General features: G+C 41.3%; 1 protein-coding gene across 2 annotated transcripts in view; it reads left to right on the top strand.

Annotated features, from left to right (window-relative positions):
- The first annotated feature begins 1,016 nt into the window (after positions 1-1,016).
- The window catches only part of NINJ1 (ninjurin 1), a 34,928-nt gene continuing 17,500 nt past the window's right edge, over positions 1,017-18,444 (top strand). For both annotated transcript variants that reach the window (XM_063121266.1, XM_063121265.1), the window contains exon 1: positions 1,017-1,464. In XM_063121266.1, coding sequence (XP_062977336.1) covers positions 1,384-1,464 — 81 coding nt within the window. In that variant the 5' untranslated portion in view covers positions 1,017-1,383. The remainder of the gene's footprint in view (positions 1,465-18,444) is intronic.

The following is an 18,444-nucleotide window of genomic DNA, read 5'->3' on the forward strand; positions in this document are numbered from 1 at the left end:
TCATACTTGAGGATGATTCCATTTTACTTTGTGCTGTGCGGCAGTTGAGATTGGCAGTAACTGGTCCGAGGGGACCTCATAAATGTTATTTTTGAGTGGGGATTCAAACCAGGTCTTACTGGTGCAAGTTGTGGGTCCTCAAGTAAGTCCTTTTGAAACAAACTGCTTTGACTTCCAAGGAAACCTGAGAAGAATCCCATTGTAAGTGTGAAGGTGTGGGTTGGCCCTAAAATGAAATATTCAAATGAGAACAAACAAAGTGTAATATATTAACAATGAGCCTGTTGAGATAATACACTATGGGTTAGGCTGCTAACCCTTTTGTAGTAAATGGTTAGTGAGTGTTTAAACCGTGGTTATGTAGCCACGTGGAATGGTTCACACGACTTACTAAGTCATCGTTCACATGACATGCTAACCCAATCCAGAGGGAGAGGCGGGCAAGAAATATATTATCATTATTATGTTTAGCTAAAAATGCTTAACCACCATGGCTTAGCATGTTGTCTGAAAAGGATCACTGTGAAGAAACATCTGCCCCCCACCCAGCCAGCCACCCACACTTTCTTAAACACACAGTCCATAGAAGACTTCTGTCTCAGTCAAAAGCTCACGTAGTGCATCATGGTTGCTGGCTGGTCCTAGGAAATATATTTTTTACTGACACAATACATTTAATCTGCATCGAGCAGGGGGTTGGACTCGATGGCCTTATAGGCCCCTTCCAATTCTACTATTCTGTGATCTATGACTGCTACATTGTTAAAGCGAATAGCAGATAAGACCCAGTAGGCTATTTATAGGACTAGCCGTTGCCTTCGCCGGTTAACTGTAATCTCTCCTCTGCAGTGTTTGCTAAGGGCTTAGCCATCCTCAGCCGGCAACGAGTGCAAGCTCTTGCCGTACGCCAATTTCCACTTTCCTGGAAAAAACGATCGCGCCAGCTCCAGGGCGCGCCCTGGCAAAGCTTGCGGGCAGGCATAAAGGCCCAGGATGCTCAAACAGCAGCAGCAACCTGTCCTTGGCAAATAGAAATGCGCCGCCTCCGCCGCCGCAGCTAACCAAAGGGAAGTTCCGCGGCCCACTACACATCTGCAGCAGCAGCAGCAGCCGCCCCTGTCAGTCCAAGGCGGGTCGGGGCTTCCCTTGCCAAGTCTGTGCCGCAAGTTCTTGCTGAGAGCCAGGAAGAGAACCTCCCTTCTTCCCTCGCACTCCCGAAAGCGCCTTTCTTAAAAGCGCGCCTGCCTCCGGGCCTCGCGCAGAAACCGGCGGCCTCCTTAGCTGACGGGTCGCTTCCCCACCTCTCCGCCCCGCTGCACTCTCTTCCCTCCCTCTCGGCCGGCCGGCAGGAAGCGAAGGGGCCGCTGCAGCTGGCGGAACAACATGGACTCGTCCACAGAAACCCACGAGATGAACGGGCTGACGGCGGGAAGCGGCAACGGTGACACGACGCCTCCTGACGAGGTAAGAAAAGACCCTCGCCTCTCCTGCCCAGAGGGGAACCAGGAGGAGTTCCTAAAAGGCGCGCGCGCAGTCGCTGCCTCGGAGCGCTTTTCTGCCAGCCTGGGACCTCGGCCGCTAGTCCTGCCTCGTCAGCCGGGGCCGGAGATGTTGCTGGGAGGGAAACTGGGCGGGCAGGCGCAGAAGAAGGCTTGAGGCTATGGTTTCAGTGCCGCCGGGCACATTTCAGGCCGACCGCTGCTGGGTACGGCTTTCCATGGGAACCAGTGTGCTCCAAAGGGCCTGGTTTTGCCAGGCGGTGGGCAAAGACTGGTTGCTCGGGGGGGGGGGTGTCTGTTTTTCCTGGCAAAAGCGCTCAGGGAAAGTAGCGAGCTGCTTTGGTGCCAGCCTGGCTTCTCCTTCTGTGCGGGGATTTTCCAGCAAATCTCGTCAGCCTCTCTTGCTTTGGATTACATCCAGGCCGGCAAGGCTGGATGTAAACAGCAACAACTGCGTGGGCCTCGGCCGCCTAGGCGGAGACTGACAGTAATTCCCCGCCCGCCACCCTATAGCCTGAAGTTCTTCCCAACGTCATCCGTTCCCTTCGATCTACCTTCAAGCCGCTTTCTCCCTGAGATAGTGCCTGGTGGGTAGCAGACAGTGAGCGGACACAGTGTGGTAAATAAAAGTGAAGGAAGAGACAGGAGCAAAGAGCTTTGTTACTGATCTACAAAACAATGCCAAGTGGTATGTGGCCTTCAGAATAAAGCAAGGAAATGGATTTGACCTGGACCTGAAATTCATGGCCTTCGGCCAGGTGGTTGCCATCTGGAATGTCCACCACTCCCCACCCTTCCGTGGATTCTGACTGGAGACAAAAGAAGTATGAAAAAGGTGGCAACAGAACTCGATGGCCTGCCAGTTTTGGGAATGCATATGGAGCACCACTAGCCCAGCCACCTCCCATATGTGTCTTAAAGTGGCCCTATAGGAAAATGAGTTTCTGATTAAGGTCTAATGGATATTCATCTTTATTAACTTCTTACTAAGGGTGCATCCACATTCTTCGAAATGTGGATGAAAATCTTGCAAGGGGTTGTGACAGTTTGCACTGCATTCCATAATTTGCACTGCTTTGTTTTTTCTGAATTTCATACAAAAGGGTCATCCTCTTCCTTTTGTCAAATTTCCTTAGATCTACTTTCAAGCCGCTTTCTCCTTCTGATGTGAGATGGGTTGCAGACAGCCACATGCTCAATGGACCTATTTGTTTGGTTGAAGAATGGGGAGTCCTTTTCGCTGGGGCTCAGCCCTGGCCCCTGTCTATACGACAACGGGATTGCTCCTCATTGAATATAAACCTGAATTTTCGTTGATTCGAATCTAGGTAAAGATCGTCAAACTGCAGCAGCAACAGTGATTTATTCCGTGAATTATTGTATATACGATGCTATGGAGTCTAGACGAGCGAAGCTATAAACTTTATCTGCAGAGCTCCGCAGATTCTTAGAAGTGGAAAACCGAAGGCTTAAAGGAATGAGGCAGCAGAGGATGCTAGAGGGGGCCTGAACATGTCTCCTTCTCTCGCTGCCCATTCCCCCCTCTTTGTTTTAATTTTAAAAGCTGTGTCTGCCTGTTCCCCTTATTGGAGGAAAACCGAGTAAGGAAAGGAACGAGGCAGCAGAAGAGGATGTGAGCAGGGGACTGAACATGTCTCCTCCCTCTCACTGCCCAGTCCCCCCTCTTTGTTTTAATTTTAAAAGCTCCATCTGCGGACCTCTGCAGATTCATAGAGTTCAACATGAAAACAGCGGGAAGGAATGGGGCAGCCAGAGAACATGATAGGTAGGAAGGCAGGAAATTGGTGAATCACTTTGTCCTGCCCTCAAAGTTATGTCAAAATGTGATTTAACTCCCCCAAAGACACATAACTCTAATGCGGTGCAAACTTGGACATTGCTCCAAAAGTCGTGGTAAATCGTAAATGCGAATATGCATATTATTGCTTTAAAAACCTAGCACTGCTGCGAATGGACAGCTGCTTCATGTGTCCTGAAACATGAATCTGCGCATTTATGTCGGGATAAAGAAGCCGTATAGACAAGCCCTTGGTGTCTATTTTCAATGCCAGTGCTGAAAATAGGATAATACAGAGTAAGAATAGATCCAGTGTCTTGGGCACACAATTATTGCCTTGGCATACTAGCCATCCTCTTCACCCACCACTAGCTGCCTCCTGTCACCCAGTTCCTCTGGCAAGTACAAAGGATATGGAAGAGAGATGGGGGTTTCTTTCATTTGTATTGGAGTACAGAGAAGGTAAAACACAACTAGATAGACACCTGCTGTTTCTTATTTTATGAAAACCTCAGTGTAAGAGAAATAAAAAACACTTCTTTCCAAAGCCCTCTGCACTTGCCAGAGAGCTTGTTGGTGAGTGGGATTTTCTCTCATTTGCACTGTGGTTTGGGGAAGGTAGGAAACAACCATCTTCTTGCACTGCTTTTTATCCAAATCTCAGCATTTGAGCTTTCAGGGGAAGGAATGTTGTGCAGTGGGTGCCCTTTTCTCCAGAAGCCCAGGAACATTTGTCTCTGGTGAGTACATTTGTAGACACGTGAAAATGCCTCTAAGTAAGGCAGGTGACTACCAGGAGGAGGGGCTTTTCTGCTGTGGCACCCCAGCTGTAGAATGAACTCCCTAAGGAGGTTTGCCTGGCACCTACACTATATTCTTTCAGATGCCTGGTGAAGACGTTTTCTCTCAGCATTTTAACAGTCTATACATTTATTTTTAACTTGGCTATTTTAAATTTGTATTTTAAATTTATATTTTAAATTTGTATTTTTGCACCGCTGCTGATTTTATCCTAGTTGTGCTTTTATATTGTATTTTATATTATATTATATTATATTATTTATTTATTTATTTATTTATTGCATTTCTATACCATCCAATAGCCGAAGCTTTCTGGGCGGTTTACAAAATTAAGACAATTCAAAGTATAAAACAACAGTATAAAACCATATTACAAAATACAATATAAAAGTATAATGTTTTTATACTGTTTGTTTTATACTTTGAATGGTTTTAATTTTTGTAAATTTTTGGGAGCTTCAGCTGTTAGGTGGTATAAAAATGCAATGAATAAATAAACAAACAGATACATTTCAATTACAACTGAGTAACTCCCCACATATCAAGGATTCAGAGGAAAGTCCTTTACTTCAGAAATTTGGGGTGTTTCCAGTAGGCTTTCCTTTGTCTACAAAATAATCATGAGTCTGCTTATTGAGACAGTGCATCAGTGCTGTGTTGTTGGAGGAAAAAAGGCAACAAGTCTTCTAATTTTTGACCGGTTGCTCAGGTCCCCTTTTTGGGAAACATGATTGAGCAGATAATTGACTTCATAATTCCATGTAGCTTAGAGAAAACACATTTCTTTGATAGGCTTCACTCTTGTTTCTGAACTGGCTGAGGAACTCAGATTGCTTTATTTGCCCTGGGGAATGAGCACTGTCTTGGAGATTGTGGGCTAGTTAAATTGTATTGATTTTACTGGACCTGTCATTATCTTTTATTCATATCAATTCTCTTGAATTATCTGCGAGATATAGGAAGAGTTAGGAGATGGCTTTTAAGGGTTTCCACTCTTTTCACAGGATGGTTCCTGAAATAACTTGGACAGAGTTCTTTGGAACTATTCTAGTTCATTTTCATCCCTACTTCTTTTAAATATATGTATGAAGCTGTTTCAGAATGCATTGTTCACAGCAAAGTGATGAAACCTAGCTGTACTTTTCTCAGATCCGGGAGCAACAATCTAAGAACTTAAAATAGTATTTGGAGGCCATGGTGAATTGTATGATGGCAAATAAGCTAAGACTGAATTCAGACAAAGTAGAACTAGATGTGATGATGGTTAGAGTCATCTAGAATCCAGGAGATGGGGTTCTTTTGGTGATTGCTAGAATAGTAGCCCTGGTGATGATCAATTATAAAACAAGAATGTCCTATTAGATGTGATATCCTTGGTCACAGAGGTAGCTTCTCATAATTTCTTTGTCCAACTACATTCAATATGCAGACTTTCCCTATTACTATAGGTCAAGGAATAAGTGACATCCATGTTCTTGTAAACTCAATTAGATTGATTACATGTGAACTCAATGATCCAGTTCACATGTAATGACTAACTACGGGTTAAGTAACTGTCAAGTATGCTGTAGGGTGGATTCCTGCATTGAGCAGGGGGTTGGACTCGATGGCTTTTAGGACCCTTCCAACTCTACTATTCTATGATTCTGTGAAACAACCCATACTTAGTTGGGGCTGTTTGGCAGCGAGCAATGCTCTGCCTCCCACGTACTCACCAGTTCCGCTTTGCATCAGCTTTCATACAACCCGAGAAAGTTCCTGTGTGGTTTGATCATATGTGTGAACCCAGAACTCTGGCTTGTGGGACAAACAAACCACAGTTTTAACCCATTGTTTGTTATTGGGTTAAAACTTTGGATTCTTTATCTCTCATTAGCCCAGAATTCCAGGTTTGCACAAAACAACAAACAACCCAGGAATGTTCCTGGGTTGTTCATGAAAGTGGATTCAAGTGGAAGCAGAAAGCATGTGTGCTTACTCTGGCATAGCCCCACCAATTAATGGATTAAGTAACCCATGAACTAGCATTATGTGGAAACCATTTCTATGTGCAGCTGCCTTTGAAAGCCTTCAGCAGCATCCCAATCAAACTACATGTTCATTTCGGAGATGTAGCTAGTATTTTTCCTTAATCAAAAGTAAGTATGGGAGACTCCATCTGGATCAGAATCCTAGTTTGTGGAGCATGGAGGCTTTGATGCTTGCTGCCCCATACCCCCTCACCTGCAATTTGCATTGCCAAAAAACAATTTTGTAAACCACCCACAGAGCTTCGGCTATGGGGCGGTATATAAATGAAATAAATAAATAAATAAATAAGATCTATTGAAACAAATGGATCCTTTCTTGGCAGCACAAATTGCAGGCGTGGGGTGCCTGATTTGAATCAGGACCACAGCAGGGGGCAAAGGGTTAAAGTCCCTTATCCCCCTCTCTGGAATCTCAGTCCAGATTGGGCCCCCATACTTACTTTTGAGTAAGAAGTGAGAAGACATAGCTCCTAACTGCAACTTGAAAGTGCTGCTTAAAAGGGGTAGGCCACCAGGAACATCTAACAGCTATTTAGATGCCTTGGCACTGGCTTCCAATTTGCCTCCAAATGTAATTTATGCTTTTTATACTGTATTTTGTAATTGTGCTTTTAACCTGTTGGTTGTTTTATTGTGGTTTTAATTTTTGTGAACCGCCCAGAGAGCTTCGGCTGTTGGGCGGTATAAAAATGTAATAAATAAATAAATAAATAAATTCAAGGTGCTCTTCTTGATCTTTAAGTTCTTTTACTATCTAGGACTTATCCTGTTCTATTCTATCCTGTATAGGACCTCCCATTTTTAAGATTAGGGAAGGACGACGTCCTGTTTGAAACACCATCACTGTATATATTTGGTTCTTTTTTAGAAGGAAATCTTGGCCATATTCTACTTATGTATAAATTCCAACTATTAATGTTTTGCTGTTGAGTTACTCTATTGCATATATAGGGTTGGATCCGGGTTTAAGCTGGGCTGGTAGAAGTGGACTTCCCTGCCCCCTCTTTTCCCTTGCAGTCCCTCCAGACCCCTGAAAATGTTACACAGTCTCAGAAGACCCTGCTGAATGGGGTGAGCTGTGGTCTGTGGAGGAGGGGAGATCTCCAAAAATCAGGCAGAGGGATTTTCTGTAAGCAGAAAGGATTTGTTTGTTTCTTCCACTTGCAGAAGGCAGATCCTACATCCAAACCTTAAAGTTGACACTGGAGAGAGTGCATTTGCCACCTAACTTGAATCTTTGGTTCTAATCACTGTGTAAAACTGGGTAGAAACCTATTTAATTCTATCCCCATCACTCACCTGGGAAAGTGATGAAAAGGGGAAGCCAGGCCACCACAAATAGAGAAGTGGGTTTTCTGTATGAAATGTGGGAATACCTTTTCACAGGCTTCTAGCAAACTTAGAATTGTGTGTTTGTGGGTTTCCCCAGGCAGTGTATGGCATGGGGATTCCAGGGCACAGTTCTGGTGGTACTGTGTGATGATGTGGTTAATGCAGCAAGTTGTTGTTGTTGTTGTTTAGGATTGCACTATGCAGTGACAGACAGGTGTTTACCATCACATATACTTACACCAGAGAGCCATGGCTATGTATGACTTTATTGTGTTTTTATTCTTGTGGTAAATGCAGATTTGTTGCACACATAAGTGAGAATCAGCCTATGAATTCAGAGCTGATCTAATTGAACAACTATGCTCATCACACTTCTAACACTTAAACAAGATTAAACTAACATATTTCACATTGATGCAATAACCCATTTTAGCTGCCACCAATCTGTTTCCAAACAGAAGTTTATGTTTGTCACTAAAATGACTGAAGTAAGAGTTGTGCATTCATATTATTTAAAATTAAATATTAATTACATTTATATTCAGTCTTTCTGCCAATGTAGTAACGGTGGTTTACAACTTCAAATATGAGAGAAGTAAATGGCTGTGATATCAAATGCTGCTGAAAGGCTGAAAATAAATATCAAAGATGCAGTCCCCTGTTTCTCCACTGTGGCACCCAGGTTGTGGAACGAGCTCCCCAGAGAGGTCCACCTGGCGCCTACACTGTACTGCTTTCATCGCCAGCTGAAGACCTTTTTATTCACTCAGTATTTTAACACTTAATTTTAACTTAAATTTAAATTTTACTGTTCTAACTCTGTATTTTAATCTTATATCAACTTTGCTGTGTGGTTTTATCCTGGTTGCGCTTTTTATACTGTATTTCGTAATTGTGTTTTAACCTGTTGGGTGTTTTACTGTGGTTTTAATTTTTGTGAACCGCCCAGAGAGCTTCGGCTATTGGGCGGTATAGAAGTGTAATAAATAAATAATAAATAAATAAATAAATAAAATCCCAAAATCAGGTCAGAAACTAGATTTAAATAGGGCCAGAAAACCAGTGTCATCAAGGAATGCCTGGATCTGAATGATTACCATCCTGCCCCCAAAAGGGATCACTTTGCCCAAGATGATAGGTTTTTGAGTCTGGAGAGGGCTTCTTCAGAAGAGGGCTCTTGACTACTTCTTTCAAGGTGGCTGGAACTGCCCCCTCCCCGCTGTCCTTCAGAGAAGCATTAACTATCTCTTGGATCCAAACAGTCACTCCTCCTCGGCTATCTTGTATCAGCTACAAAGGGCAAGAGTAAAGCTGATGTCATAGGCTGCATAGCTCAAAACGCCCTGTCCCCATCTTCAGGCTGATTTACTACACCCACACCCACACTCATGAGTTTTTTCAGTAGCTTCTGCTCAGATGTGAAACATCTTCTAGAGCTTCACTGGAAGTCAGACCTAGATATAAATATTGTAAATAAATATCATCTGCAAGTACCAGGTGAACTTTTTATCTGGATACATCATTCAGAGGTCTACAGTTGAGTGGAGACATCTTTAGTACCTCTTATTAATTTCTAACTTTTTAAAATCTAAATTTTGGATTTTTCAGTTATGTTACTGCTTTAAAATACGTATTTTTGTCTCTGAACATGATAGATAAGATGGGCTAAACATCTAAGTAAATTAAATAACCTATTCACTTGAGGCTCCATGAATAGGTTATTTAACTTACTTAGATGTTTAGCCTTCTTACAGTGTGCTCTGAAGGGGGCTAGTGGGAATTTTAGTTAGACAAGAAATGCATAGTTGAATATTCAACTTATCATGCAGAATTAACCACTGAGGCCTGCTAGTTAAGCTTCAGTTTTTGTTCTGTAAATCCACATAAAGGAACTGTGCACAGTTCACTGATTCTCAGTTGTGTGAAAACAATCAGTAGCAGGACAGAAATAGAAATGAGCTCCAAGTGATAGTACAGGGAATAATTTGTCTCTGAGCTAATTTCTCTGCAAGGTTGAAGATATTAGAAAATGCCTATGTGTCATAGCATTAATCCTATGACTCAAAACTTGTTTATCTTTTCCTCTCATCCAAGCATAGTTCCATGTGCAGGCAGGAGCACTTCTGCAATTTAATATTCAAGTATGTCAGCAAGCCACAACAGGAGCCTTCAGGATATACCTTTTTGGAATTACTTCCAAGAGAATATTCCTGAGTAATTTAAGGCATATATCAGGGTTGGGCAATTTGTGGCCTTCCAGATGTTGTTGAACTGCAACTCTCAGCTATGCTGGATAGGGCTCATAGGAATTGCAGGCCAAAACATCTGGAGGGCTACAAGTTGCTCACCCCTGACATATATAGCTGGGATATTAATGTTGGTTTTTAATGTTTTATTGCGTTTTTATGTGAAGATGTCTTTTACATTTTGAATTATTTGTATGCCTTGGTTGGTCTCAGAAAGGTGGTATAGAAATGCAATAAATAAATAGGGCATATTTTGTGAAATTGACTTCATATAGGGGCCCATTACCTGGAAATGTTTTCACATGCAAATCTACTCTAGGGGTGGGAGGAGGTATACAAGTGTATGAAGGTGTGGTCCCTTTATCCAGAAATCTTCCTGCAAACCCTTTTCCACCTCATCATACATCAGCTTCAGGAACATTATTTCTGCTGTTCTCCATCTCTGAATGTTTCTAAATATCTATTTAGTTACTTGAAGCAACATTTCAAACAAGTAAGTTTTTCTTTTTTAACTAGATGATGGATTCATTATAAATACATCAACTCTAGTCTTAAGTATATTGAATTAAATATACATTACAACTGGATGGGATCACTGAGCTTGTCATTTGAAGGTCAATAGCAGCCTTGGCATGAGCAACTTTACAGCATACATTTCCTTTCACGAAAGAGGCTGGACTTGAGTCCACACCACATATTGCCTTCTTCAAAACAAGGAAGCTGGAAATCACCTCCATAATGCGTACCACCAACTATAATTCTGATACCTGGTGTGGAGAGTTTCTTTGTCAGCACCAGGTACCATGAGAAGGATCATATAATAGCTGTGATTCATGTTATCATTCTGGTGTGAACAGTCGATGATGTGAAGGCCACTTTCAACTTCCTGTTTGTGGTGAAGGAGTTGTGTACCAGCCATCAGATTTGGCTTTGGCTTTGTAAGGTTTAAAGGTTCTGGTGTAGCACACAGAACATATTCTGTGCAAGGCTAAAGACATTTCTTATAGAATAGATTCTGGTCTATATACCTTTAATAGGATTCTTAGATAAATAAAACCTCTTCACTGTAGCCCTTAAATCATATTTAAGCACAGGCTTAATATCTTCCCTAATGCTAATTTCTAACAAGAGCCCTTAAAAACCACTGCAATATGTAAAACGTATTTAAATGGAATGTGGATATTAAAGGTATTCTGGGAAGCAGTTCATTATGGTGATTAAATTATTGAGATTCTCAATTTAAATTACTTTTAATTTAGTAATAAATTTGTCTTATTTTCTTCTGGAATTCAGAACGAAGGAATAGTTTTTCTTTTCTTTTTTCTTTGCAAAATTACACTTTGGCTTCTGAAACAGGCAAAAGGCCCAATACCTAGAGATCAACTAGACAACATGTAACCCTCTTGTTTCTGCTCTTGACTTGATTTAAGCCATTCGTTTACAAATGGCCAATATCCCACTCTATGGTACTTACTGTATTTAGCGGTATGCAACTAACCTCATCTTAAACTTTAAGACTTAAGGTGCAGTTCTATGTATGTTTGGACAGAAAAAAGTTCTACAACTCCCATGCTGGCTGGGGATTGCTAAGGGATGTGTAACATCTTTCTGTCTAAATATGCATAGGATTCCGCCCTAAAAAGTGATGTCACCAGTTCATATCCAGAGAGTGTAGATCTGCCTTAGTTCTTAAACATAGTCTAGAGAAAGCTAATAATAAACAGGTTAGCATGACAGTAATAAAAAGGATGCATTCCTCCTAGTCACTGGCTAAATCAGCACTGCTGTCAGTGTGGTGTAGCACTAGGCACTCCACCTAATTGAAGGTATTAAATAAATAAGTCCCTTACTTCCTCTTGCGTCTTTAACTACATTTAAAGAATTTTCCTGGTAGATGTATTGAGAAATGGCTGGGTGGAATTTTGGAGTACTACAAGGTAGTGGAATTTGTGGCAAAAAAATGAAGAAGACACCCTCCCAAGCAAAAAGCCCTGTCCTCCAATCCCAGGCTCGTTACTTATTTTTTAATTGTGATTTAAAACGAATCAGGAAAACTACTTTTTGTGCAAGTTCTAAGAAATAATTAAGGCCTTGATAATAGAAACAATCTTGTGAATAACAGCATGTATTCCAGTGAACTCCATTGAATGCATTTCATTTAGGTTTTTGAAGGATTAGATGCTAATTTTCTAAGATTAACATGATTTTAATTCTATCCTCTTAGAAAACATATGTCTGAGAGGAATAGAGCATAAGATGTTAAACAGAACAATGCCCAGCCGCATGCCAAGATTAAAATACTCTTTTAACATAATTACTGTTTTAACATAATTACGCTTGTGAAACTTCTAGGAGAAAAATACCATTCACAAGGGGACAAGGAAGAGCCAAGCAACACTGACCATAGTTTCAAAACTACTAAGATAATTTTATAGAGATATTCATTTCAAAAGTGTTATTAATGAAAAGCTACACAAACTACCAGAAACACAGCTGGTATTAACAGGGATAGTATCCACCCTACCCCAGTTCTACCGCTAATAATGTTGCACTAGCATAGACTGACACTTGCGCAATGTAACTAGCACTCTGTAGGGCAACAACAAATCCCTGTCCTCCAATCCCAGGCCTGGAGTTTTTAATAGTAATTTTAAAAAACAAACAAACAGGAAAACTACTTTCTGTGCAAGTTCTAAGAAATAGTTAAAGCCTTGATAATAGAAACAATCCTGTGAATAACTGCACACATTCCAGTGAACTCAAATGAATGCATTTCATTTATGTTTTTGAAGGATCACATGCTAATTTTCTAAGATTACATTTATTTGAATTCTATCCTCCTAGAAAACATGTCTGACTGCTGAAGTTCAGTGGAAAATCATTACTTTTCCCCACTGCCCTAGTGAGCACTAGCTATGTTGAATAAGTGTTGGTTTACACAAGTGCAATGTCATTGATTCTAGTGCTGAGCACAGTTGGATATTTCCCAATATGTTGGATATTACCCAATATATTTATAACAGGAAATGCTAACATAGAACCTGAAATTACGGAGTGAGAAATATTTTTTTCCAGATAAAATTGGAGGTAAAAAAAGCCACCATCCTCACTGTAAATGTCTTTCAAAAGACTTCTGAGTCCCATCCCTCCAATTACCTCAGCCGCACTTCCTAATAAGATTGTACCTGTTCAGACAACACACTAAGCCATAGTTAGGCCACTAACACTTTTTCAGCAAATGGTTAATGTGCATGTTTAAACCATGGTTATGTAGCCACCATACTTAGGAAGAGTTCACATGACATGCAAAGCCATAATATTTAACTCAAAATGCTTGACCCTGGCTTAGCATGTTGTCTGAACAGGGTCAGTATGGTTTTACCAGACTGTGTTCCTTGTAACATTTCATTTTATGTCATCCATTGGCCCACTGCTAATACTTATGTGTTTTCTGGAGTCAGACAATAGTTTTTTTCAGGGAACTAAAAGTGACGGGATAGTGGCATTGTTGTCCAGAGTGTGAACAGTCATCCAGCTGCGATATCTGTTCACGGGTTTTTACACATTTTTGAATGGTTCAAAACCTTGCAAACTGTTTGACCAGAGACAATGATGGGACAAGAGAATTTAAAAATCCCCTTTCTATGCGATAAGAAGAAATCTGAATTAGTAGCTCATAATGTAAATCAAGTGCTATTTTTCCCAGTTCTTCAGTCTTGAGCCTAATCTACACCAAGCTGGATATTGCACAAAGAAAGTGGAATGAAAATGGTATATAAAAGGCAGCAGCCACACCAAGCAGGATATAGCACTATGAAAGCGATATATGGTATGTGTCAATGGTCCCCAACAGTTGTCAGTGCACTTCAATGCCATTATACAGCAGTAGTGTGGCGCCTGCCTCTTATATGTCGCTTTCATAGTGCAATATCCTGCTTGATGTAGATTAGGCCTTGAACTGTTAAATGAGATTCTAGAATGCTATGGCTAATGTTTTATAGATGACAGTGGGTTGAGTGAACCCACCACATTTTGTCAGTATCTTGCTGGTATGTAAGAATGGTTCTGGGCTTTGATATTTCAATTGCAGACAAAAGCATTTTCAGTTTTGCCAATTCCAATAAATTCATCTAATCCAAGAATGTGACACTGCCTACTGTAATGTTTTGTAAATGGCTAAATGACTTCTTTCAATGAAAAAAAAAGGAAGCTCCTAGACACTGAAAATCATGAGTCATACTCGTGATTTCAAGTACCTTCTTGCTAGGCAGGATGCTGTTGCACCACTTCAAAAAAGTTACATTTTTCCCGGGGAAATTGTATGCGTGTGTGTTTTTAATTTAGAGTTTGAAAGAAACATAACAAGAAAAGAGAAGAGAGCATGTTGTGAATCGGTAGAGATGAAACCGAGCTGATTTATGCTGTCATGCAAAATCTCAGTAGGAGGATATGCGAACTATATTTTACTACTTATTAGCATCTTCTATGTAGTTTTTTTTAAAAAAAAATCCTTTCCAGTTGTCAGGTTGGCAGAGATAAACAGTTTACCAGATGGTTACATGCACACTGTGTTAAATTTGCATTTAGTAAGAGGCTGTCGGTATTCACCAAGGGCCTGTTCGTGGCAAATCCATTTCCCATGAGCATCTGCCATGATGGCACCAACAGAGGAATCAGTTTTTTGGGTGGTTGGTCATGTGCTGGTGAGGGTGGTCATGTGGGTGGTTGTGTGCTGTTGAGGCTACAGTATCCTTCAAAGAAGGTTGTTAAGTAACAGCACTGACTTTAAGAAGCAACAAAAAAGAGGTAAAGCTCTGTTGTTCCTTTTCTTCTCCCCCCCCCCTCAAATTATATTGTAGGAGCAAAGGAAAATGCTCACAGCTGTCCTATGTAAAGCTCAATGGGGAGTAGGAGTGATGACATGTGAAGAGAAGCATCTGGCAACCTTTTTCATTGGCACCAACCTTCAGGCAGGAAGTGTAAATTAACTTGATTTTAATTCTACCCTGTTGCAAGAACTTATTAACCGTATTAATCATTAGCATATGTATGAGACCCACACTGCAGTTTCTTCAAAACAAATGTCAAGACACCAGGATAGGGAAAGAATCCCCCAGAATCAAGAACAGTTGCAGGCAGGGAGGGCCAGCTGACCTGGCCAGTGCCAGAAGGCTACAAGGCAGAGCCCAGAAGCCAATAGGGACCCACTGAAGGTTAGAAGGAGCTGGACATAACATTTACTTCCCCAACCTGGTGCCCTTCAGATGTGTTGCATTTCAACTGTCATCGTTGTCAGCCAATATGGGCCAGATCTACACCAAGCAATATAAAACACTTTGAAAGCAGTTTGAAAATGGTATATGGAATGTGTCCTGGAACCCAACAGTTGTCAATACCAGTATAAACTGTTATAAAGCAGTAGTGTAGATCCTGCCATGACCATACTGGCTGAGGAGAATAAGAATTGTAGGCCAACAGAACTACAGGTCACCAGGTTGGGGAAGGCTGATTTCAACAAAAGTACCATGCTTTTTGCTTGGCAAACCAACACCTTGGTGATTTAAATGGATACTGTTGTTTTTATACTGTTTTTATGTTTTTTAATTTTTTGTATACTTTTAATGTTTACTATTTTTAACTGTTGTAAACCGCCCAGAGAGCTTCGGCTGTGGGGCGGTATATAAATGTAATAAATAAATAAATAAATAAATAAATATAAATAAAGGGACCCCACTGGTGGCCCATGCCTGGGATTTTCAAACTCCTGTTCCCAAACAGCTGACAAAGCAGTTCTCAACCAGCATTTCCACCAGTTCTTAGGTACTTTTTGTTTAGATTTTTGGAAAAGGAGGTCATGGGAGTGAATTGGAGCTTTAGTTTGTCCCTTTAACTAGATAAATATTGAAAACGAAACAATGTTCAACTTTCTGATCCACCATGTGCCATTGGGAGAAAAGCTTGAATAAACAAGTTCCCCTACATGAGTTAGAAGAATTATGCTGTTTTATTTTCAGTATAGGAAGAGTTACTGCTGCATTGTGACTTTTTTCTTTTCAGTAAAATACTTAATTTATGGTTCAGTTACAAAGACTTCAGTCAGGTTTTTGGAAGCTTGCTGTCGTGGAAGAGACTGGAAAGTTACTTATCATAGCAGAAAATGTTTACTGGCCTGGAATGTTTGTGCTTTGAAAGGAACTGCATAAGCACCTGATGTCTGGTGTCTAAACCAGCACGGAAATATGATGATTTTGATTCATGCCACTGAAGACTGTGGTTGGGGGAAGAACACTGTTCTGTTTGTACCATTACCACCACCACCACCCAGCCCTCTTAGGAAAGACACATACTTTCCCCACAGTGTGCAATGAGCCAAATTAAGTATTTATGAAGTAGAAAGTGTGTGTGGAGGGGGAATCCACTGGAGGATGAAAGCTTAAGCATTTTTATATAGTTTCCCAAGTATTGTGACATTGATTTCCATAAGAGAAGCATAAACTTAAAAAGTATGTAGAGTTACTGATTGGAAAAGAAAAGAAATTAACACAAGAATGACCATATCATATACTTAGGTTGGTATATGATTGATCCTTCTTAACTCTGAACATGCATCAAGAAATATGCAGTCTGGCCCGGGATTTTATTTTATTTATTTTTTGCATTTTTATACCTCTCAATAGCCGAAGCTCTCTGGGCAGTTCACAAAAGTTAACACCATCAGACACAAATCAAAGTATAAAATAAACACAGTATAAAACAAACAATAGTATAAAAACACAATAAAAATAATATATAAAAGCACAACTAGGGTAAATCCAAGCAGCAATGGAGAAATTTATGCAGATTTAAAATAATACTGCGCTCATCGAAGCCTTCCACTTGTTCCCGTGATCCGATTCCCTCTCGCGTCTTTATTAATCTTATCCCCGCTATCCTCCCGTCCTTGCTTCACATCATTAATTCTTCTCTGTCCTCTGGTTCATTTCCTTCTGCTTTTAAACATGCTACAGTCTCTCCCATTCTCAAAAAACCCACTCTTGATCGACTATCACTGTCTAACTACCGACCTGTCTCCCTCCTGCCCTTTGTCTCAAAGATCCTGGAACGTCTGGTCTACTCTCGTTGTCTTGACTTTCTCTCTAATAACTCTGCTCTGGATCCCTTTCAATCTGGCTTCCGTCCTTTGCATTCCACTGAAACAGCCCTTACCAAGATCACCAATGATCTTCTTACTGCCAAGTCTAAAGGCCATTATTCTGTTCTTATCCTCCTTGATCTAACCGCAGCCTTTGACACGGTGGATCACGATCTTCTCTTAGATTCCCTCCATGACCTTGGACTCTGTGGCTCTGTCTATAACTGGTTTGCCTCCTATCTAGAGGGTCGCTCTTTCAGCGTGTCGGCTAACGGCAGCTCGTCCTCCTCTTTTCCCCTTTTAGTTGGGGTTCCTCAAGGCTCGGTGCTTGGCCCGTTGTTGTTCTCTCTATACATGCTGCCCTTGGGCAAGCTTATTCAATCTCACGGCCTCCAATATCACCTGTATGCCGATGATACACAATTATATCTTTCATCTCCGGAACTTTCTCCAGATGTTCACGATCGTATCTCGGCATGTCTTTCAGATATCTCAGCCTGGCTGCTTCATCGTCGTTTGAAACTTAACATGGCAAAGACTGAATTGCTTGTTTTTCCTCCTAAACCTTCTCCTCACCTCTCATTCTCTCTTACTGTCAACGATGTCACGCTTACTCCGGTCAAGGAAGCTCGTAGTCTTGGCTTTATATTTGACTCCTCGCTCTCCTTTACTCCTCACATTGAGGCAGTAGCTAAATCCTGTCGTTTCTTCCTATATAATATTGCCAGGATTCGACCATTTTTGTCTGTCTCTTCTGCCAAGACTCTCGTTCACGCACTGGTTATCTCTCGGCTGGACTACTGCAACCTTCTTCTCTCTGGCCTTCCTTCGTCTCACATCAGTCCGCTGGTCTCTGTCCACCACTCTGCCGCTAAGATCATCTTCCTGGCCCGCCGCTCTGACCATGTCACTCCACTTCTGAAATCTCTTCATTGGCTTCCAATTCACTCCAGAATCCAATATAAACTTCTCCTGCTGACCTTCAATGCTCTTCACGGTCTAGCTCCTGCCTATCTCTCCTCTCTCATCTCACACTACCGCCCCGCTCGGGCTCTCCGCTCCTCTGATGCCATGCTTCTCGCCTGCCCAAGGACCTCCACTTCCCTTACTCGGCTTCGTCCTTTTTCTTCTGCTGCCCCTTACGCCTGGAACGCTCTTCCAGAACACTTGAGAACTACAAACTCAATCACTGCTTTTAAAACTCAGCTAAAAACTTTTCTTTTCCCTATAGCCTTCAAATATTGAGTTTGTTCTGACTCTATACTGTTAGCTTTACCCTACCCGGTGCCTGTTTACACTTCCCTGTGCCTGTTTGCATTCTCCTTCCCTCTTTATTGTTTACTACAACTTATTAGATTGTAAGCCTATGCGGCAGGGTCTTGCTATGTACTGTGTTATCTGTACAGCACCATGTACATTGATGGTGCTATATAAATAAATAATAATAATAATAATAATTTAAAAGAGTATAATGTAGGTGAACCGCTCATTCTACAGCCAGGATGCCACAGCAGAGAAAGCCCTCTTCCTGGTAGCCACCTGCCTCACTTCCTTTATTTATTTATTTATTTATTTAAGGATTTTTATGCCGCCATTCAGCCAAAAA

The sequence above is a fragment of the Elgaria multicarinata genome, chromosome 3, assembly GCF_023053635.1.
Source record: "Elgaria multicarinata webbii isolate HBS135686 ecotype San Diego chromosome 3, rElgMul1.1.pri, whole genome shotgun sequence".
In the NCBI taxonomy this organism is placed as follows: domain Eukaryota; kingdom Metazoa; phylum Chordata; class Lepidosauria; order Squamata; family Anguidae; genus Elgaria; species Elgaria multicarinata.